Source organism: Oreochromis niloticus, linkage group LG1 (assembly GCF_001858045.2).
Source record: "Oreochromis niloticus isolate F11D_XX linkage group LG1, O_niloticus_UMD_NMBU, whole genome shotgun sequence".
Lineage (NCBI taxonomy): Eukaryota > Metazoa > Chordata > Actinopteri > Cichliformes > Cichlidae > Oreochromis > Oreochromis niloticus.
In genome coordinates this window covers 34,190,585-34,214,055 of record NC_031965.2, presented here as the reverse complement: position 1 = coordinate 34,214,055, position 23,471 = coordinate 34,190,585, and the positions used below count along the sequence as shown (strand labels likewise).

General features: G+C 38.2%; 1 protein-coding gene across 3 annotated transcripts in view; it reads left to right on the top strand.

Annotated features, from left to right (window-relative positions):
* The window catches only part of mctp2b (multiple C2 domains, transmembrane 2b), a 42,315-nt gene that overhangs the window by 15,427 nt on the left and 3,417 nt on the right, over positions 1 to 23,471 (top strand). The window contains exons 3-19 of one of the 3 annotated variants that reach the window (XM_005447717.3): positions 319 to 366; positions 1,313 to 1,430; positions 3,833 to 3,975; positions 4,318 to 4,394; positions 6,384 to 6,498; positions 6,664 to 6,696; positions 8,333 to 8,503; positions 11,300 to 11,430; positions 11,583 to 11,763; positions 13,941 to 14,034; positions 14,125 to 14,227; positions 14,409 to 14,511; positions 14,694 to 14,795; positions 14,905 to 14,979; positions 16,015 to 16,134; positions 20,126 to 20,239; positions 22,027 to 22,068. In XM_005447717.3, coding sequence (XP_005447774.1) covers positions 319 to 366; positions 1,313 to 1,430; positions 3,833 to 3,975; positions 4,318 to 4,394; positions 6,384 to 6,498; positions 6,664 to 6,696; positions 8,333 to 8,503; positions 11,300 to 11,430; positions 11,583 to 11,763; positions 13,941 to 14,034; positions 14,125 to 14,227; positions 14,409 to 14,511; positions 14,694 to 14,795; positions 14,905 to 14,979; positions 16,015 to 16,134; positions 20,126 to 20,239; positions 22,027 to 22,068 — 1,770 coding nt within the window. The remainder of the gene's footprint in view (positions 1 to 318; positions 367 to 1,312; positions 1,431 to 3,832; positions 3,976 to 4,317; positions 4,395 to 6,383; positions 6,499 to 6,663; positions 6,697 to 8,332; positions 8,504 to 11,299; positions 11,431 to 11,582; positions 11,764 to 13,940; positions 14,035 to 14,124; positions 14,228 to 14,408; positions 14,512 to 14,693; positions 14,796 to 14,904; positions 14,980 to 16,014; positions 16,135 to 20,125; positions 20,240 to 22,026; positions 22,069 to 23,471) is intronic. The other 2 variants (XM_019360874.2, XM_005447718.3) reach the window with 2 other exon arrangements.

The following is a 23,471-nucleotide window of genomic DNA, read 5'->3' as shown; positions in this document are numbered from 1 at the left end:
TATGGCAAAATGCCTTATCTTGGGTAAACGCATTATGCAGTTACTCTGAAATCCAAAGAATAGAAGCAAATTAAGCAATTTCCACTTTTCCCCCATTATATATTTTTTGGGTTAACTCTGTTCAGTCCCCAGGACACAGGAATTTTTAATAAATGCTCAGAGGATTTGTGCTGGTGGTAGAAATACCAAGGAGAGGGCAGTTCTGAGCCTTTAGCTTTAGCTGAGTGAAGCTCCGTCATCAACAGGAATTTTACATGTTTTGAAAGTCTTTGTCATATGTCACATGATTTAAAAAAATATTCATCTTTGTCTCTGCAGTATGATAACGATTACAGCGGTAACATAAAGGAAGGGGACCACCAAAATGTAAGTGCTACTGTCTAATTTGTAGTTTGTGAGATGATTTTTGTTGTTGACTGGTTAATATGTAAGTCAGCTTTAGGCATGACATGAGAAAAGCATAAGTGTCTGACAGTGTTATCCTAAGTTGCATCTTTGTGGTTGAAGAATTTTGCAACATATTGTCCCTTTCATGTGTCTATGCTGGTGGTTTTCAGTATTATGCCATGCCAACAGCAATGTGGGGCTTTGGCCGACGCATGCTTATATCAAAGTTTAATTCCAGATTATTGTGCTCTGTTTAGGATGAGATAGAACAGTAGGCTATTTGTGGTTCAGCATCCAGTGTGTGTTGTCCATCTTTTGTAGCCGGTCAGGGTTAGGAATCTGAGCTGGGGTGATTCCAGGGTACTGGGGTTTATTCGGTGAAAGATGCATGGCTTGCTGGAGAGGCTTAATAGTGATTAAATAATCCACTGCCTAGACGAGAAGCATAAAACTGCACAGAATACAATCTCTTAAAACCTTTAAGTGAGTATACTTTGTTTTTTTTTATTAGAGTTATGTAAATGTGACGAAAATAATACAACCCAAACAGTAAAGAATTAGGAAAGCTGTATTCGAGTCTCGTCAAATTCCTGCACGTGAACAACAGTCTGACTTGAAATCAGTGCATGAAAGTAAAATCAAAGAAGTCCTGTAATAATTTTGTTGTTAAAGATTAAAAATTCAAACTTTTCCAAGTTATTCTTTACATAAATAGGGGTGGAGCTATTATACTGTAGTTAATAGCATTACTGGTAATAAATTTGAAGTTTAAATATTAATGGTGCAGTGACCCATAATAAAGGAAAAAAACCGTTTTCTGATCAGATACTTCCTGATTAAAAAGCTGCCCAGTTTGTGCGGAAGTAGATGGGGCACTTTGGTAATACTACTAGTAGTAAAACAATAATCTTGTTTTTCTGTTCAGTATGAGATGGACAATGAGGCTGTGAATATGTCTGAGAGTGCCAGAGATTCCCAGAGGTCCTACCTGCTCACCGTTAACTTAAAGGAAGGACGCAACTTGGTCATCAGGGACCGCTGTGGTAAGGAGCTGATATCAGCACTACTACAACTCAGCTTTTTGTTCCAGATTATTGTGTATTTCATGCTAAAATAGCTTCAGTGATGTACAGCAACACTAGCATTAAAATACACAGTCTGAGAAAAACAGAAGATCAACAGGCACCGCTGTGATGCTGATTATCATCCAGGAAACTGGATCAATGCAGAAGCAAGTAATACTTCAGCACAGTGGAAAATGAGAAGTGTGGCAGTGGAATCCTATTCAACTGATAAAACAAAATCCCTTTGCCCTCCCACCCGAGGATCATTGTCTGACTAGAGCTTCATCATTTTAACTTCCCCAACTTTTCCTGTGCATATGATTACCTCACTTGAAAGTTCAATGCACGGTAAAAGCAAAGATGCAGTTACCCGTTGGCGTATGTTTATACCTTAGAGCTACATGCCTACTAAAGAATGCAGAAAACAATGTGTTCTATCTTTTTTTCTGAAATTGTGGCTTAATCCTGACTACATCTTACAGTGTCATCATGCATCACGTATTTTCTTGAGTATGTCTGTCCCAGTGAGTAAGTGTTACTATTGTTATTGCTTTATCGTCTTCTCATACTGAGAAATGTATCTGAGTTGACTTGCTAAATCTCTTAAACTTTAAGAATTATAATTCCCGTAAGCGTGGACAGATGCTTGAGCCTACAAAAGGGGAAAAAAACCAAAAACGAAACCCTCCGCCATTCCTCATAGTTGCTTTTTTCCCCTGTATGTGTCAGTGTTGACTCGTGTGTTTGGCCTTGACAACCTGACAACCAGGAATGTCTGTTTTAAAAACACGCAGTGTTATTGACTCCAGGGATATGAAAGACAGCTGAGTGTCAGGTTAGCTGTGAAGCGCTTGTAGCAACACGAGCAGGATTCCTTGCAGCGGTTTAGAACCTGTCTGAGCCACACCCAGGATTCAATACAGAAAGCCTTTCACTCTTGGATTATATTTTCCTCTTGAGTGTGCCTGCATGTTGACACAACCAGACTGTAGGTAAAGATAAGATGGAAAATAAAGAGGAGGATCAAGAGGCAAGCGGATTTGGTTTCACCACATTGTTAAGACCACATGGTGGTTCAAAAGCATGAGCAAGCTTTTATTTTTTTCTTTTTGATCAGATTATAAATGCAGCAGTCGTAGCAGTGGCAGCTGTTTTGCTAATGACTTGTTGTGTGAAGGGTCTATAAAGCCTATTGTAATAGCAACACCACAAAGAATCTGCAAGCTCGTGTAGTTTAACGATGCAGAGCAGTCTAAACTCCTCATGAAGTTTAAGCTATGATCACAGCTGTGTTTGGTAGACTGCTGCCCTCACCTGGTTGATCGAGAGACTATTCAAAAGACACACCTCCTACTTCCTTTACTCTGAAGTGAAAATGATACAGAACAGCAACAGAAAGTGAGATTTAGAAGTTTCAAAAGTGACTCAATGTGAAATTGTACTGTTAATCTTTGGGCCTGCCTATATATATGTTAGAGTGTTTAAAAGAAACTCTGACAAAACCAACAAAAGTGATGCTTTTAGTTGCTGTTAGTTTTCACACAGGAGGCTGAAATGTGATTGGCTATTGTTTCAGGAAGTTGTGGTTACATCGGTTGGGACCACATCCTCCATACAAAAATGAGACATCACGCAGAGCAGATCACACCTTCTACGTAATAGTGCAAATCGGTACATTTATGTAGAAGTCGAGAAGCAATGGAGACAGTGTTTTCAAGTATTTATTAAAGACAGTCATGATGACAACTCTGCTTTTGAAAGATGGAAAAGAGAAGTAGCTATAATCATGCTTTGTGTCCTGAAAGAACAGGTCCTACAACTCACGATGAATATTATAATGTTACTAAGTAAGATCATGTCATTTTAGTTTATTATAGATTATGGACTTTATTTCACTCAGAGGTATCAGCTGCAGCATAGGCTACATGGCCTGCAGCATGTTTAATATTCACGAGGAAAAATAATTTTATATTCTGGGGCTACGCAGCAGGATTTGGGTTTATCCAGGTAACTTCTTATTTAGGTGTGTTGCCATGCTAACCTACGCTGTAGACCTAACATACTCGGAGCAGGGTAGGTTCAAGATTAAAGATCATTAAGGGAAAAAATCCCCAGTTACTGACCAGTTCTCTGAAAACCGTTGTCACCATTCCTGGAGAGTGTGTCAGGCTCGTATGAGCAGATATCAGAAAGGTCCTTTTTTTTTGTCTTTATCTTTCCTTTTGTGAGCATTATAATAAAGAGAAGTTTAGATGAATGATGGTTTTGTGATATTCATAAGTCTGTAAACTTCCACAGTCGGCATTTTTTACTTGCTTCTCTTCCTGCCTTCAAATAGGTTAAACTTTATTGATTTGCTGGTTTGTCATATTCATTCTCAGGTACCAGCGACCCCTACGTCAAATTCAAATTGGATGGAAAAACATTCTACAAAAGTAAAGTGGTTTATAAAAACCTCAACCCTCTATGGAATGAGTCCTTCTCTTTACCCATTAAGGATCTGAATCAGAAGCTTTACATCAAGGTAACTTTTTTTAATGGTCAGTTTAATAAAGGTTATGTCAACAGTGTGGGAAATAATGAATGTGAAAGTTTTAATGAGCAACTTTAACAGTGAGAGTCATAGTCTGTTGTGGAAATGTGCGTGTCAGTGCATGTTTTCTATCCTTCATTATGTAGTTAGGATGACATTTTTTTGTGTTATGAAAATCAATGTGTGATTAGTTTCTGTGCACCTCTTTAAATCCAACAAAACAGCTGTTATCACTCTGTATGAGTTTTCAAGGATACTGCAGTAGGACAGTCAGCACAGTTCTCCTTACATGAACTGCCTTGTGTTAACAGACTGTTGATGTTTGATATACAGGTGTATGACCGTGACCTTACAACTGATGACTTTATGGGTGCTGCAAGTGTCCTTCTGAGTGATCTGGAGATGGACAAGTGAGTATGGTGATGTGGAAGTGCTTGAAGCAGCTGGATAGAGCTCTGTTGGGGTGTAGCATGTAAATTATAGTGATCCTGGAATAATAAAATTGGAAAAATAATATTGAACACATCAGCAGTTTTCTCAATGAATATGTTTCTAAAGGTACTATGCAATGAAATTCTCACTCCAACCATAGATGTCCATAAATGATGTGTTTATAATGAGAAATGACACAGGGAAAAAGTATTGAACACGTGAAGGAGGCATGGAAAGTCGTGACACCAGCTCAAAAACCTTTGCAACCTTGTTTTGCGAAACATAGTGATGGGATTGATTGCAAAAGAATTTGTAAACTACTGAGGGTTCCAATGAGCACAGCTGGGGCCATAATGCGGAAGAGCAAAGAACATCATTTCACCATAAACTGTGGCCATTATGGTGAAATGATGCTGCCAGCAATTTTCAGACAGAAGTGAAAATAAATTATCAGAGAGTAACCACCGTGACCTGTATGCATGCTCATTACCTCTATTTCTGAACATATGTTGAACATATGTTGAAGCATGTTTAAAGTTTACTGAACAACATTTAGACAAGGCTGTGAACATACCAGCAGTAAAGTTTGAAGGTGAGAACATCGTGGTGTGGGGCTGTTTTCAGCATACGGCACTGGAACGCTTCATGTAATTGAAGGAAGGATGAATGGAAAAATGTACAGAAACATTCTTGATTCTTGATTAAAAATCTGTTAATCTACCAGGATGATGAAGAAGAAACGAGGGTGAACGTTTCAGCAAGACAATGATCCCAAACGCACAGCCATGGAAACTTTCAGTTGGTTTCAGAGAAAGAAAATACAGCTGCTAGAATGGCCCTGCAAGTCTCCTGACCGGAATCCAACTTGTGGATAGAACTAAAGCTCAAAGTTTACAGAAAGGATCCAGGGAACCTTCAGCATTTGAAGGCTGTTTGTGTGGATGAATGAGCCAAAATCACACCTGAGGATGGATGTAACTAGTTTCTCCATACAGGAACGCCTCCTGTATGGAGAAACTTAAAGCTGTCGTCACCAACAAAGGCTTTTGTTTAAAGTCTTAAATAAATTTCAGGTTGTTGAGAATTTCATTTCAATAGCACCTTTAGAAAGATATCTACTTATAAAATTGGTGACGTGTTCAATACTTAGTTTATTTCACATACTGAAGTAAAGTATTTCCAGGCACTGCATTGGCTCAACCCATTTATGGGTCTGGCAACGCAGCTGCATTTAGCTTATGAGTGTTGACCTTTGCTTTCAAAGCATTTGCCCATTAATTATTAACATTGCAGTGGCTGCTTTTACTGTAGAATTTATTTTTAGAATGTGTAGTGTGTCTGTAATGTGGGAACAGTTCGGGATTATAGTGTGGCTGCTTTTCCACATTTCTACACTCCTCTTTGAACCTGAAATAAATAACCTTAATGAAAGTAACCGCCAAGAAATTGTCACCAAGTTATCAAATGCCTCGTTATTCTCTCTAGCTCAGTTCTATACCAGTTTGTGCACACACAACCACTCCCACTTATGTTTATGGCCTTACAGTGAATAACTGAGTCCAGGTGAGTCTAAGAAAAAGTTGCAATGAGTTCAGCCTGTGCCCTCGTGTAGCTCGGCTTGCCAGTACAAGTGTTAATTTGACTTGAGACCTTTGCGTTACCCCAGTGCTAATTAAACACCTCTCTTGTCCTTTGTCAGCAATTTAAACATGAAGAAGTAAAATTAATTGTATTGCTGTGGTATCATATTGCTCTAAGCCTTAGTATTTAATGCAGTTGTGCTCTGCATATCTTTTAAACATTATTTTTGACAATTATTGCATAGAACATATTTTCTCTTGTTCATCTCCTCAGTGATCTGCTGCTTATGTTTTTACATCCTGTGGTGCTTGTTCTGAATACATTCAAAGGCATGCTCGATGGCACATGACTGCCCATCTCTCATCAAGAACCCGCTTTGTTTTCAGGGTCAATGAGATGTCTTTGCGCCTGGATGACCCAAACAGCCTGGAGGAGGACATGGGCGTCGTATTGGTGGACTTGAGTCTGTCACTCAGAAATGGAGACAACAAAAGAAGCAATGTATATCAAGCTCCCTCATGTATTTGCTGCATGCTTTCAAGCAGAAGGCAGACTTGTCGTGCATTGCATTTATCATATGTCTGTGTTTGTGTCTCTGTTTCTGTGTAAAGCCTACTAACCAGTGTCATTTTGTTTTGCACCTAAAATGCATGCTCCTGGCGGCAGAAATGGCACCAAAAACGAACACGAAGTAGTAGGGTAAGGCATTATGGCTGGAACACATAGGAAAGACTTTATGGACCCTTCATTCTAATCAGTATTATACAGATATCTGCCAAATATAAAAAGGAGAAAAACAAAAGAGGCTCATTGGTCTGGTTTATTGTTGTTGTTGTTGTTATTATTATTATTATTATTATTATTATTATTATTATTATTATTATTATTATTATTATCATTAATTTATTTAGTTTTTTACATCATGTTCAGGTTTCATGATTTTTCTAATTCAGCTCAAATTGGTAACAAAAGGTGAAGTAAATAATTCTGACAGTAGTTCCTTTAGTTTTGGCAGTTACCTGTGCCTCAGTTGATTCCACAAGAGGGCAGCAAATCACCACATTTCACAAATCAGGGTGCAGTATCTTGAAGAAATTTAACAGATGTACTCAATGGTTTGAAGATTAAACTCTTTCAGTAGTTGTTAGTCGGTGTTTCCTTAATTAATTGACTGGATATATTCCTGTTTGGTACTAACCTATCTACACATCAGGGTAAATTAATTGTTTCTGTATTTTCGGTGATAATTATAAAAGGACCCCCAAAACCGAAGACACTCGATTCCAGTTAACTGGAACTTGATAGCAGCAGAGCAGCTAAAATGAATATTGAGTTTGAGTGAAAGAGACGATGTACAATGTACAACATATGCATTCTAAATCAAATAAACCTAAATTCTTATTTTTAGCCCAGAACTGACAGGCTACAGTGGAAGTGCTATAACAAGGTCACACTTATTATGGCACCTTTATTATCCTATGATGATAACCATAGGATTGTTCCAAGTAAAAAAACCAAAAAAACAGAAAAATAAAAAAAGAATCCTGTGATCACCTTTGACCATTATCATAAAGAAACCCAGATGCTTACCAGCATTTCCCAGTAACAAGTCCGACTGTTGTGTTCTGCCTTCTCACTGATGAGGTATTTGACTCACGGAGTTTAGTTGCGGAATGCATGCTGTTTTGTCTGCCACGCTATTGTCTGCAGGTTCATTCTATGTAATGCATGAAGCGACGCTACGCAACATTAGGCAGCTATACATGTGGCAACATTGCACAGGATTAGTCAGAAAAGCTTTTGACTGTGTCTGCATGCCTATAAGTTTGAAGTTGTTTTCATTGTTGAACAGATGTACCTACTGTGTGCATGTGCTTCAGATTCTTCTTGTAGTCTGCCAACTGCATGCTGTGCAGCTGTTAATTAAAAAAGTGTTTTCTGCATGTGTCATTACAAAGTTGGCTTGATCTGTAGTGATTGAATCTGGCTTAAAGTTATCTCAGGGCTACACTGTGTCTCTATATAAACTCAACTAATTATCATGGCTTCCTATTATACATGGAGGCTTTACATAATCTCTGAGAATTTTTCATTCTCTTATTATTTCATTTACCTGTCTTCCATGGACAATTTTTATAATGTCTCAAGCATGGTGGTGGTGGAACTGCAGAAAACTGAATTTGGTTTCTTTTTTTTTTTTTTCTTTTTTTTAAATATTTTTTTGTATCCTTCCAAAAAAGCTGAAATTGAATTTATTTATTTATTTATTTTTTAAATTTGAAGCATTACCTCTCATTCCTCTCATTTGTTTTTATTTGTATCCCTACTTTTGCAGGCTGGAAAGAATTCTCAGAGTGTTAGTTTGTCAGAAGAGCTGAAGAAGAGTCAGCTGTGGACATCTGTGTTGTTGGTGACTCTGGTTGAGGGTAAGAATCTGCCGGTGGACAGTCAGGCAGGTCAGTTCTCCGTTCTCTTCAAACTGGGAGAGCAGCGATACAAAAGCAAGGTATATCTCAACAGAAGACTGTTGCTTTTAATTTCTTCCTCTTTCTAATGTGTCTTTGTGATTCCTAATGCTGTTCCTTTTCCCTTTTGTAATTTAAACTGTGTAGATGTTTTATGTCAGCCTAACGTCAGCTGATTTCCAGTATTCACAGTGACTTTTTATTGTATTTATTTATTTATTTTTTTGTTCTATTCATTTCACTCTTTTTTGGGGGGAGTATTCCACATCATTCTCGATAGGTGTGCCTGTAGAACTAAAAGAAAAGAAATCAATCTGATGTTAGTTTAAGGTAACACTCAAACTTTATATATTGCTCTTTGCTTCTGATAAAATGCCCCCTGATGATGACATGAGTTACTTTGGCTTGGACACTCTCTTATTTCTTAATTTAAAACCCACAATATCAAATGAAATTTGAAAGGTGAATTTTCAAGCAAGGTTTACAAACTAAATGATGCTAACAAGCTGCATTATGTGTACTTAAATTTAAGTCGATTCTGTTTTCAACTTAAGAGAAACCATTTGCTCAAGTAATCATTTAAAATATGACTAGATGTGGATGTTAGGCCTTAGTAATCTTTTTCCTGATGCATTCTGATACAAGATGCTTGGGGTTAGTTATTCTTTGTTCTTGTTTTCATATCAGCTTAAAATGTATCTTCAATCTATAGGATTATTTGGCCCAAACCACTTTAAAGTGCTTTTATTAAAATATACATTTGCAGAAAGGCCATTAATGCCATTACACTGAAAATAGACTTTCAAAAGTCATAAAAAAATCCAAATATTGATGTAATAACTGTATCCGTAAACAGATTTGCATTTCAAATTGATTTATAGTTCATGGTGTGTGTTCCAGAAGATTTAATATTTGTCAAAGGTCTTAGGCTCTTTAACACAAAAGCATTTGTCTTAGTGTTATTTTATATCTTGTGTGTCTAGTGATGAACAGAATTATCACATTTTAATTTTCCCAACATTCCTGTTAAATAAAATGGTAGCAGACTAGTTTTCACTTATAAAATCTAGAAACATTTGTACACATAAATCCCACTGCGTTGTTAAACATCACCTAAAGGCGATTCTTATGAATAGCAGCGTAAATGTGGGATGAGCTAAAGTCCTTACCTGCAGAGGCAGGATAAAACAGGGTGAGGGACAGCACAACTAAAAAGGTGACATTGCTGAAGAATCTAAAAACATTACACATTTGCATTAGTGCGAAATCCAAGCGACAGGTCGGGCATCTTCCATCAGTAAGATATTTCAAAGGTATTTTTTCACGTTCTTGATGCTGTTATGCAGAAGCAAAAAGACCCAGGCAATACTGAGGGCTAGTTTCCAACAGTGGCAGGAAAAGAGCCAAAAAATGATCAGGGGGGTCTTGTTAAACCCATTTGCAGACTATAAAGTACTTGTCAGAAGTAAGTGTTGATGGAAAACCTTCCTTGGTTTAATGCATGAGTAAAGGCTGGCAAATTGGGAATGTACAGAAAAATAAGGATCGAGGGGAAAAGAAGGTAACAAATGTTCCAAATCTGGAGCATTTGTTTCTAATTGAAGGGAGTTGCCTTTGGAGAAAGGTCGGCGATGGCTCTGAGTGTCTGCAGGCAATAGAGATGCATGGCAAAGGTTCTTATAGGTATGATTTTCCACAGATGGGTTTGAGGACTTGGTTATTAATAGTGGTCTCCTCAGTCCTAACAAGTACAGACAGAATTTTATCCATGACCGAATACCATCAAGGAGACTTTTGATTGGTCCAGAATTTGTTGTGCAGTGTGACGATGAGCGCAAACATACAGCCAGAGTCAGAATTATCTTCAGCCACAAAAACATGGAGTCCTGAAACAGATGGTGTGCCCCCCTGATCTCACAATCGTCTGGGGTTACTGTACATGGAAAAAACAAACGAGACAGTCTACATTTCTTTTGTTTGCTGCACTTTACGTAAATGTGGGTAACTAATAAATAATTATTGTTCAAAGTAACTTCACTTTACAAAACTTAGTATTTCATTGAGCATTTTTGGTTTCCATGAACTGATATTGGGTTTATGAGGCAATACAAGGATGCCTTCGGTAATGCGAATGTTAACCCTAACCCTATAATCTTTCATGTGACCATAGATCACATGGGGGCAAAAAAAAACAAAGCCATGAAAAAAGGAACAGGCCTAGAAGGGATCTAAAATGGTTTTGTAGCATGTAATATGACATGGCCAGTGTCTGCTGCATCATCCAGCTCTCCTGGCAGCTGGATGATGTCTGGCGCTGATGCTCACTTTTATGCGCTGTTGGCTGCGTACTGTCATTGATGGTTATTTCGCTATCGTGCAACATCATGCATTACACATCAAAGCAGCGTGATAATGAGCAGCATAGCTGATTTTCTTTTTCTTGTCTTATATCCAGGTGCAAAGTGACGGTAATTATCTGTTCTCCTATCCATCTCCTAATGTGAGATGGAAATTTCTGATGCGTCTATCAGAAGCTCCTAAACCCAAAAACTAGTCTGTTTAGAAAAAAACAAATATAGTTAACATCTGGACATGATGCAGATACTTTTCTGAATTTTAAATAAAGGGCCAGCTGGAAATCTACAAACATGTCAGTCAAGTCTGTGTTTTGAATACTTTGCAAATACGCTGACTTTGACAGCATTTAGACAAAAATAATTGAGAAAAGACGGGAATAATGTTTCTTGACTCTTTAAAGTGAATTTCAGTGTCATTCTTAATTGTTGTGAATTTTTTAAAACAACTTTTAAACGGTGTTCTTTTTCTTTTTGATTCAGGATCACTGCAAAGTGCCAAATCCTCAGTGGAGAGAGAGGTTCACCTTCAAACAGTTTTTCAACAGTCCGGAAAATCTGGAGGTGGAGCTCCGGTCCAAGGAAGGACGAAAGGCTGCGGAATCCCTGGGGAAGTGAGTGTGTTGAGCTATTACAGTATTTATTTGTGTGTGCTTGCCCTTTAATTTAAAAAAAAGTGGTTTCTGGGTTTTTTTTAAACTGAAAGCTATTTGCATATTTTGTGTGTTTGAACTGTCCCATATGTGTGGAACTTGTGTGTGTACAGGCGTTGCGTGAACCTGTCAAAAATCCCTTTCGATCAAAGGCAATTGATCGAAATGGAATATGGGGGAGGACACGTGTATTGCCTCCTTATGCTGACCACGTGCAGTGGCGTCTCCATCTCCGACCTCTGTGCCGCACCACTCAGTGAACCCCGTGAACTTCAGAACCAGCTGGACAACTATGTCAGTATTTTTGCCATTTAACTTTATTTATACTGCACTTTGCCACCAATGTGTTTAAATATATAAACACTTTAAAATGCCTTTTCACTTTGAACAAGCCTATTCTCTGCTCTCAGAATATCATTAGCTGTCATTGGCATCAACTCAACAAGATGTTGTTTGTGTTTTGTCTTTTTGCCACCTTAAAACTATCTGGCTGTTTTTCTCCGACCTGAATTGCCTGAGATGTATATTTACAACTGACCTCTATCTGAAGGATTGAACGCTGGCACTGCTGCTATGTGATTGTAAAAGTGTGCTGAAACTACAAAAAACAAATACTGATACGTTAATAACAAAATAAATAAAATGGTGTGCTGTTAAACACACATAATTAAAGGTTTAATTCAAATAATTTAATAAAAGAAGTTCCACCATTCATATGTCATGCAAAAACTTGCTACTTTGTTTATTTTGTTAGTTTTAAAAGTAATTGATTCAATTTTCAGTTTATTTTTACACTTATTTATGAATAATTTTCATCTTGTCCCCTTCTATTTATTTCTATATTTTCTTTTGACATTTCTTTAAGAGAGTTGAGCTCAGTGCCCAACAACACACTTTGAAAACAGGTGGAAAATGATACAAGTATACATGTATATGATTACATTTTTTTAAAATATCTAAATTATAATATAAATATTAAAACTGGGAAAGTCTTTACATTGGGGGAATGATACTAATATAGGTAAACTAATACAGAAGCAAACTAAAACAAAAGTATTAATGCCACATTTTACATTTAGGCTAGTATGTATATTTAATTCTAATATTTTGGTGCATTTTATGCTGTGCTTGCTGAATGATTAGCTAATAGCGTCTAGAGGGATGCTGCGTATACGTTCTGTATAATAAGCCATGTTTGTCATTAAGCTTGTTTTTAAATAATCCAGTGCATTAACAAACAACAACAAAAAACCATAATGACATCTGGGTTTGGGGGTTTTGTTGTATTTTTTTTTCTCTCCACAACTCCATCCTTTAGCTTCGACAGTGAGTCAGTGAATCAAATACACCCTTGGCACGACTTTAAAAGAGGAAAAACTACTAAATATTTTCAGTTAAGTGAGCTAAATCACAGTGACTGTATTCTGTTTATTAAAGCCAGTAAACATGCCAAGAAAAACTGTTTTATTGTGTCAGTGTCTAGGGCAAACATCATATCTAACCCTAACATAGGTTGAAAATTAAACTAATAATTGGGCTTAAAATACAAGTTTGAAGAACTGAAGTGTAAATATTTAATATTTAAGTCAAAGTCATCCTGAAAACCTATAGCCCTTTCTGCGCTCTGTGTTAAGGGCCAAGAGATGGCAGTATGTGCCTGGTAATGGGTTACTGCTAGGTCTGTGTTAAGCAAATGGCATTCTTTCGTGACAAGCTGCTCTTAGGCAGTTATGTGTCTGTGTACATCTAAGAAATTTAAGGTCTGGAAATGCAACCTGATCATGCAGCTAGACTAGCAATGAAAAGAGATGCCGTGACAGAAATAAATTTAGCCCAAGAAAGGAAAACCGGTCCAGATTGTAGCCATTTGGTAAACTGTACTTGATCATGTACAGAGAGGAATAACTACCTATAGTAGATTGTTTTGGAGACACCACCCCATTGCAGTCTGCCTTAAACGCTGTTATCAAAAGCTTTCACTTTAAGTGCTATGCTAGTTTATAGATGTTAGATTTGCAGCCGTTGGTTTTTTTTCATGCCAGAAAAGTATGAAAATACTTGCAGTGACTTGATGCTTGCTTGTGATGTGTAACGTACTTTGGTAAGCATTCATTTGCAATTGTGTGGCAGCGCAGTTACAAGTATGGACTGTTTTGAGCACGTGCCTTGATGGTGTATTTAAGGTTTAGTGGAAAATGCTGACGTCTAAAACTTGCAAAGAAAATTTTTGTTTTGCAACATAAATAAGTTTACTTCATGCCTCCCTCAACTAGCTTCGTCAAAAGGTTTAAGGTGTAAGGCTCAAAAGGTTTTATCGTTAAGAGTATTGCGGAGAACCTGAAGTAACATCTTATGCTGTCACATAAATCTGGTTTTCTTATTTTTGTGCATTCACTGCTGAATTAAACACTCTCTTTATGCTTTGCAGGTTTTCCAAACTTATTTTTCTTGTCTGCTTACTGTCTCTCCAGAGTTTAAAAAGGTCCCTGACAAATCTTCGTGACGTTGGTTTCCTTCAAGTCAAAGTTATTAAGGCTACTGATCTGATGGCTGCTGATTTAAATGGTATTTCATGCATTTAGATTCCTCTTAAGGACACAATTTAAATGAAACACAAGAGCCCTGCTCTAAAGTTTTGGGTGTTGTGTTCTCCAGGCAAGAGTGACCCTTTCTGTGTGCTGGAACTGGGGAACGACAGACTACAAACCCACACGGTCTACAAAAGCCTAAACCCAGAATGGAATACAGTCTTTACATTGTCAGTTTGGGTTTCTGTTTCCACACCCTTTTTGTTATTGAAACTGAAACGTATTATTGAACATTACTTTTCTTACATTACTGAAACATCTTACTGTTTTACAAATAATTGAAATATCCTGACTTGTAGCTATGCGGTGTGCTCATTTGTAAGCATCTGACCTCGTTCTATGTCTCTGCAGCCCTGTCAAAGACATTCATGATGTTCTGGTGGTGACTATCTTTGATGAGGATGGAGACAAGGCGCCAGACTTCCTTGGAAAAGTTGCCATTCCTCTGCTTTTGGTACGTACAACCTCACTAAGAGTCTGTGACGTAGACAATAATCTATTTGCACTCTGTCTAAATTAAAGTGAAGAGGGCGATAACACTCCAGCAGGCTGAAGACTTGCTAAGATGTAATCCAGCATGACTGATGGTCAGGTTCATGGCTGAGTTCAGCACCTGATGCCCTTTCTGTCCTGCAGATCCGCAGGGGACAACAGATTGCCTTCCCGCTGAAGAAAGAGGACTTAGGCGAGCTGTCGAAGGGGAGCATCACTCTGGAGCTGGAGGTTATTTTTAACCCTGTAAGTAAAGGTTCACCCTGCAATGAGGACATGATGGCTTTGAAAGGCAGGCCTCATTCTGTCGTCTTCTTATTACTTTATCACTTTTTTTTTTTTTTTTTCTAATCAGGTCAGAGCAAGTATTAGAACCTTCCAGCCAAAGGAGAGATATTTTATGGAGGACAATCCCAAGTTTTCCAAAAAGGTTTGATACATTTTTTTACATTTATTCATGATTCATAGTTAACAAATTATATTTATGAATGGGGGAAAAGTAAACAAATACACTGACATTCTATCACATCAAATTAAAATTTAAGTTGCTTGTTTATTTATTTTTTCACTGGTTAAGTCTTCTGAAACTCAGCTGGAACATTTTTTTTTTTAAATGGGCAGAAAAGGAGTCTACAATTATACTGATAACCAATTTAAATTATTTTGTGAGCAAAAGGTCACTTTCAGTTTTTTCTGGTTTAAAACATGTTTTTAAACAAATGTGCTAGATGTTAAATAAAATTGAAAATGATTTTAAAAAATGTGATATTTTTGTGATGCTGAAATATTTGCAACTTCAACCAGAAAAATTATTTGGAAACTAAAAAAAGACATTACAAATTGAACAAATGTTAACATGTTTTTATCAATTAGCTCTTTAAGAAATGGACATAAAAAATGAAGTACTTTTTTCTTTTCTCTGGAAAGCAAAATGACTCCAAAAGCAGACCTTCCTTTGCTTGAATTAGTTGAATTGGGCTTTAATTGAGGCCAACTGTGACTGAATTCTTGTTCACTGTTCTGCTACATTAGTTTGATATACAGTGTGCAAGACAGGGTGCGAGACAGGGTGCCTGACTGTCTGTACTTCCCACAAAGACTCATTGTTGTCAGACAATACATTGCTCACTAACGCCAAAATTGGCTTACACACACCGTGGACTCGGTTTGTAACGTGCAGGTTTTCAGTCTGTTTTAATATCGAAAGACCTGTTTGATGAAATCAGGTCAGATTACTGACATTTTTTGCCCCCTGACCACAGTGGCTCATGCCAAGACATACCAGCTCCTCTCGCTATTCCTCGAGCTGACTTGATGCTGGTTTTTTTTTTTTTTTTTCCAAGTGTGGTATGGGTGGAACTCCTTACAGAATTAAATCCAAATACCCTGAAATCAGTATCAACTATGACCATGTTTTCAACGCAACTACTGCAGTATTTAACTGCTTTGTGTGTTTGTCTTTCAGGCTCTGGCCAGGAACGTGATGCGTGTTCAGACATTGTACAGGGCAATCATGTCGACTCTGCAGTACATCAAAAGCTGCTTCCAGTGGGAGAGTTTTCAGAGGAGCCTGCTAGCCTTCCTGGTGAAGTGCTTTAACTGCTTATCAACACACTATCTGCATTTCCCTCTGTTTTCCCTCCAAGGCTGCGGAAGACAACCGCAGTCTGGCCAACCCCTACTTGAACTCTCCTAGAGAGAATCTTAATCAATGCAGCACTGGGCTCAGCAGAAACACAGGCTCGGCCCTGGCTCTGTGTTGGAGTGGACGCTTTCAGTGTTGCATGTCTCCTGGATGTAGAGTTAAGCCTCAGCTGGAGAGAGTAGAGTCCCACTGGAGTCGAGATAGTCTATTTTTGTTCTGCTTCCCTGACAACTCATTAACCCTCTGTCCGGTCTGTGCTCGGTTTGATTTAGACCCCATTATGCAGACAGAAGTTCAATTAAAAGGCTCTTCAGAGATAAGGCTGATTCTCCGTCCTGTCATTGTTGAAGACAAGTGTTAAAGCAAATGTGAAGACAGAAACATGGGAGTAGCCTTTCAGCCTCTGTCTTTAAACTACAAAATAAAGTGGGTGCTGATCTTTTTGGAATTATTCTCTCAGAGATCTGGCGTGATAAAAATGGCATACAGCAAGTTGTTCATTAACTATGCAAGCAATCAAGGTCACCTAAAGTTCCTTTTGTTTTTGCAGCTCACGGCCTGTAGGTGGCAATAAAGTTATGTCAAGCGTTTAGACTTTCTTAACAGACTAAAAGAGATACTGTAAGCCAGCCAGTGGTACAGTTTGTTCAATTTGCCGTGAAAAATGGGAGCTGCAGCACAGAGCTGTTATCTGAGCAGAAGCCACTCTCTGTGTTTTAGCTCCGAGTCGTGCATTTCATTTTTCAGCTTGGGATTACATTGATCTAAACTGTGCCGTCCCGGATGAAGTCGGGGTCAGCGTACTTTAATAAGAAACTGTTTGCAATATTTGGTCTTTATTACAATATATGTTACTTTCCCAGTGAAGAAGATTCTTATTTACATAATTCTGAAGAATGTAGCGTGCATACTGTGTTGATTATAAGCAATGATATTATTATTTTACCTGACAGCTCAGACACACATACGCTGACGGCGACATCATACAAGCAGGAACAAGTGCACAATGTACACACACATCCTCCCACTGCATCTCGGTGTTTGAAAGACAGTACCATCTGTACTCATGTTTTCACACTAATGCTCGCTGCCTTTTCAAGCCTCAGCGAGAAGAAATAAATGGCTGCTTAATACCACCACATAAGCGTAATGAATCAGAGCTTCACTCCTCATGACAGGATACAGTGACGAGCTACCTGCACCATCTGCCGATTGTCAGTTAGACAAAGAGCTTTCGTCAGTACAGTATGCTTTAAATGTGCCTCGTTAGGTAGTGGTTATCTCAGTGAGAAGCCTCAATCCCAAAGGTGTTAGTCTTGTCCTAACCACTGAACTATAATAGATCACATGCTGTTCCTCTCCTTTACTTTATTTCTGAAATAGCACTTGGTGTTTAGCTTTTCTTTTTATGGGTTACCATTTCTTGTCGGTGCTCTGAGTCAAGGGGAAAAAAACACTGAGCCTGTTTCCAAATAGCACTCTTTTTTTCCATATTCTCATCTGTCACCCCACAAAAAATGCAGGAACAATATTGAAAAGAGTGTGGTCACATGTGCATCCACCTCATCCTCTTTTTGAATTCTATGTGTTATTTTCTGGCAACTTTGTATCAACTATTTCTTAAAAGGAGGCTCTACAGGCATCTTACGCATTAATGCCTTTTTAAATATATATGTGAAATTTATACAGTTTTGAAGTAGATTTGCAGTATAAACTACACACTGACATTGGCAAGATAAATTGTGTCTGTTCATCCAAAACTGATTGATTTTTGTAGCGTGTCCACAGTGCATTTACAGTATTGCTCTAACCCTCCTCACGCCTTTACAGCAGGTTACATAATCCTTTAAACCATGTAAGTGACTGTCAGTCTAGTGACTTTTAAAGTGCTGAAATAATTGGAGATAAAGCCAAGTTAAATTTGTAACAGTTCTTATAATGGTTAATCACTGGCCGGTATTTTAGGGAATGGGTAACGCGCTCAGTGTTACAAGATTTATTCTCACTCATTCTTCATTTTATAACACATGAGTTGGTAGACATTAAAAACCAGTGCTTAGACTTCAAGGTTTGACTGCTATATCCTTCCTTATTCTGGCATAGCCATTAGCTTATGATGTTTAAAGTTAGGGAATTGTTTTAAATTTTGGGTGTTCAGTTTTGCGACTGTATGACTCTTTTCCACTCATACCACTGTTAGACTACATTTTAACTGTTAGTATTATGCCATAATTGTTACTTGTGGGTGCACTACGTGTGCTCTTCACTCACATGTTCGCACTAAAAAAAACAATGAATGGTGCAAAGTGGTTTTTGTGCCATGCAAACCCTTCCCCCAAACATGAGTGTGGAAATCCTGCAGCTTTCTATAAATGCGCCAGCCTCCAGTTCGGTAGCTGTCCCAGCATAACGTGTCCCTTTTTTTTTTTTTTTTCCCCCCTGTGATATGGATTGTATTCCCAAAGTCCCCTTTTGCTGTTGAAGACTGTGTAATGCTTCTCAAGCTGAAATGGGCTACAATTATCACAATCTTTATGGGCTGAGTATACATTTCCACTAAAGCGTGACTTGGCTTTCCCCTTACCCTCGCTCTCCCAGTCATTACAAAGTCCTCACTAATAAAACATAACCCTTCCAGTGAGGAACTGGTTTCATCTCCTCTCCCAGGCCCTATTTTGGCTTGTGATAACACAGGCAAGAGCGTGCTTGGCTTTTTGCACATTAAAGCTGATGGTGGTGGTGATATTGGCGGAGGTGGTGGTGCTGGTGGTGGGAGGGGCGGCACTGATCTGCCATCTTTTATGTCAGTTGGTGCCTCAGAGGAGAGTGATGTCTTTACCAGATGTTCTCTTCTATTTTTATTAGCATATAAAAACCTGTAAACCCTTCCCAATGCTTTTGGCCCGCTGCCGTTTTGGCTTGTACTACCTCTCTGACAGGATTATTTTATAGTTCCATTTAGCCATGCAATTGAAATATCACAGGCTATGTTTCTTTATGCTCTTATCCTTTTTACCTTAGCCACACAGGTGGAATGTGCATCATAAGTGCCATTATGGATGTTAATAGCATATTCACACAGAAGCTCCCTGAGGCTGTAGTGAATCGGTCAGCTTTAATGTACAGAAGACGAAAGAGATGGAGCAATTAGAGCTATGTGGTTAATGTCAATGCATAGTCAGGAGTACGAGTACGTCTAACTGAACAAAATGGTTTTCTTTTGCTGTATATACAGGATGGATGTGGCCCTCATGATGTCACCAGTTGGTTTGCATAGTCCTCTTTTGAATCCTAAAGCTGAGTTTTTAGGCAGTCACCGTCTTGGGTGCGTTTTTTTTGTTTGTCTGTTTGTTTGTTTTTAACTGGATATGGAAAAACAAGCAGTAGGTCTGACTGAGAAACCAAGGACACTGCACACTCACAGGGTAACTACTTGCCAATCTCAAGGTAGCCATGCTTATTCTCTATTTATCTTCCAATCAATTATACTCTAATTCAGGACCTTATGGACATCATTTTCTGTTAAATATCATGTCAAAGACCATTAACATGTGACTGAGACCATTAACTCATCAGCAAAGTGTTTATTGAGGTTTGAACTCAAGAAAGAAGTTGGGTCATTCTGTCATAGCTTTATATGGAATTGAACTTGATTCTTCAACCAAAGGAGTCTGCCCCTTTAACAGCAGATTGGCATCACTTTTTAGACCTAGAGCCTCTAGCCATTTATATACCATCTATACCTGCATAGCATATGCAATCCAGCTGGAATTAGTGTGTAGAATGGTAGGGCAGCCTTCATTAGCTTGACCAATTATCTTACAATCAATTTAATAACAGATCGAATTCCTGCTTGGTTGATCTAAAATGCTTTGTAACACTTCCCTTTTTGCCTTCATTGATGTCTGATTTCTGGACCCTCTGCCCGCAGGTGTTTTTGGTGACAGTATGGTACTGGGAGTTTTATATGCTGCCCCTCTCCTTTGTTCTGCTCATCTCGTGGAACTACCTACAGATCCGCTCTGGACGGGTCAGCCAGGATGTGGTGAGTTGAGAGCAGCTTTGTCAGCCTTATCCATCTTCTCCTTTTTCTGCCAAATGACCTGCTGGCTCTTATTCATGCTTCTTATTTCTTTATTTTGTAGAAAAACAGCCCCTTAAGCCACATTTTGTTCTCATAATTAAAGGCTGGTATGTTTCCATAGCAACCCGTTGCACATGGCTACATAATACATAATAATAAAATAACACATAATACATAAGCATTGAAAACTCACTGAATAGACTAATGTAACAGACCATTATAGCCTAAGCTAATTTACAGCGCTTGTCCTTTACTAACGCAGTTTTCTTTTTTCCCGTTCCTCCTCTAGTTTTTGTCCTCGGCTTCACTGTAATTGGCCTGCTGCCCTGTTCTTGTTGTGACTGGTCAGATTAGAAAAAAAGTTTTTATCTCCTACAATGTCACAAGGTCACAATGCTCCCTGCTTTTTTTCCCCCCAATGTAACACTCTGAAGAAGTATTGAATGTGAAACACAAGGTCTGTTTAGAGAATGCATTAATGGTAGTTCAACACAGAATACATGGTAGCAAATTTTATACACCAAGCTCTGCTCACACATCAATACACATTCAGTTAACGTGTTGACTATTGTTCCCTATTAATTAATTAACTTTTAAGGTGATTAATGTAAGAAAATTGTAAAACATTAGTGTTATTTTTTTTTTTTTTAAATTTGACTAAGTCAAATGATCAGTTGATTAACAAAATAAGTAACAATTTAGAACATTAAAACTAGTGGGCAAATTTTTTGCAGAAAACATTATCGGCTCTATATATGTAAGTATACAGGGTGTATATCCTCAAAGAACCAGATCTGCATGTTGGTCTGATCATGCACCTAAATTCATTTGTCACAAGTAAGCATAGGTAAAGATTTATAGAATTTACTTTGGAAATCAATGCAACGCCCTCAGCAACAACTTTAAAGTTTTTATTTCTAACTATGAAACAATAAAAGTTAAAGCAAACATTCAAAAACTCATCATATACAAACTCTGAGCATGTTTTGGTTTAACTGTATCTGATATCATGCCCATTTCAAACCTGACAACATACAAATTCGAAAGATTTATCATGTGAAATAACCTACATGGATTTTTTTTTTTTTTTTTTTTTTTTTTTTTTTTTAAGTGCAGCATCCCATTACAGATCAGACCAAGGGGTCAATGTTGGAGTAAAGATTTTTTTTTTTTTTTTTTTTGCCATCTTGTGGGCAGCAGAAGCAAGGTTTAGACATAACACTGATATATGGCATCTTATTAGCAAGAAGAGTTGTCTATCTTTTTTCTTGAGTCGGAAAAATGTGCATGTTCATGCTCATTGTAGCCTGAAAATAGCCAGGCATCTGCTGGGGGTTTGACTTCTTAATGCTGCACTAGCTAGATGCTCATTTTAGGTAGTAGGCTAAGATGAGATGATCGGCTGCAGAACCAAAACAGTGAGGTTGTGAGCCGAGAGACAAAAACAATGAGCTGAATCATGCTAAAACACACCGCACCACTAAGTGGGGTCATTCTAAGTAAGCTTGTCATGTTGAGCTATTTCTCTCGCATACAAGCACTTGTGATCCAGTGCTGATGGAAAGGTATTGATTAGCTATTAATTGCTGAAAAGTCCACTGTGTCCTGTGATGTTGGTCAGATTTTCTGCAAAGTGTTTCAGGAGACTGATCTCAGGGTCATCTCAGAGTCCCAGTGAGACAAACTTTATTACGTCTGATAATGAAATTCTTATAATTTCACCTCTCCATTGCAATTATTTCTTTCAGGCCAACATGGATTTGGCGGATGAGGATGAAGACGATGAGAAGGTACGCACCTCTGCCAGGTGTTTGCTGACTTTTGTATGCTGCTCAATAAAAAAGAATTTAGCTTCATTTTGTTCATGTTGACAAAGGTATCTCCCTCTGATCTATGGGTCTGTGTTGCTAAGCTTTTTATTCAGTACTAAATCTTCTGATGCATTTTGATTCCTGTCAAGCACCAGTTGTATTTTTTTGTAAACTTGTGCTTACCAAAAGACATTTGAGCTTAATGAAGACCTCACCAACCCGTTTCCACTTGTCAAAACACATTCATATGCAAATAGAGGGGTGGGGAAAAGGGTTCTGCTGCATTTGGAAAGTCCCTCAGCTTAACACACCATATAATACCATCAATATGGAACTAATGACTGCACTTAGACATGCTTTTTCAGAGCTCATTTTGAAAGTTTATCTTGAAAGTGTTAAAATGCTTTCAGGCAATGAAATATTTCTTCAGGGTGACAGCAGTTTATTGTGGACGTTTTGTATGGCCGGCATTGGCCTGATTTAAAGTGGTTCTCATACTGGTTCCAGTGGGAACGTGACCCTTAAATGGCTGAAGTGGTTTAGTGCAGTGATGGATACTTCACTGAGGTGAAGCGAGATTTGCCTCACATGTGGTTTTTCACATTGAGTCACTGTGCATCTGGAATATCCTTTTGCCCTGTCCCCCAATAGCTAACGCTGCCCCCCCACCATCCACACATACCACAGATCCTCTCTTTGGACCTATAACCCTTCTTCAGTCTCAACGCATTTGATGTGGACATGTGGCCATGTCTCTGTCTGAAGTCTGGCGCTCACTCCAGAGATCTTCAGAGGATCTGGCCTCCTCTGTTTACTTAAAAGCCATTTTTCCTCCTGGGATCTGGAGCAGCCTGAGAACGATACTCTGTCTCTTTCATAATGCGATGTCCAGTCCTTTCACATCTTAACTTAACCTTAGCTTTTTTTTTTCCTTCTTTTTTTTTTGCATTCACATTTTGCAGACGCTCTTCATCAGAGTTGAATGAGTGTGTTTACGGGTTTGGTTTCCTGGTATTGATCAAAGCTGTGGTTTTGGAAATGTTGTAACTATCAGTCTGCGCAAACAAAGCTGAACAGGCATGGTTAGTTTATACTCGAGCCTGCAAATTCCCACAGAATTTTTGTTGTTTAATCCACTTTCAAGTGTCCATACTTTATTTCAAATGTGTAATAAATAATACTGAAGTCCAGTACAAAGTCTATATACAAGAGATTATTTTATTCAGCCTTTATTTTTAATTTACTATTACTATATTTAGAATTGAGAGCAAAAAGTGGTGGATATTGCACCATAACATTTATTAAGTAACTCTCTTAGCAAAAACCAAAGCTTGTTTGGTGCTGATTGCAAGCATTAAGAGTAATTTAATGAGCTGCACGTC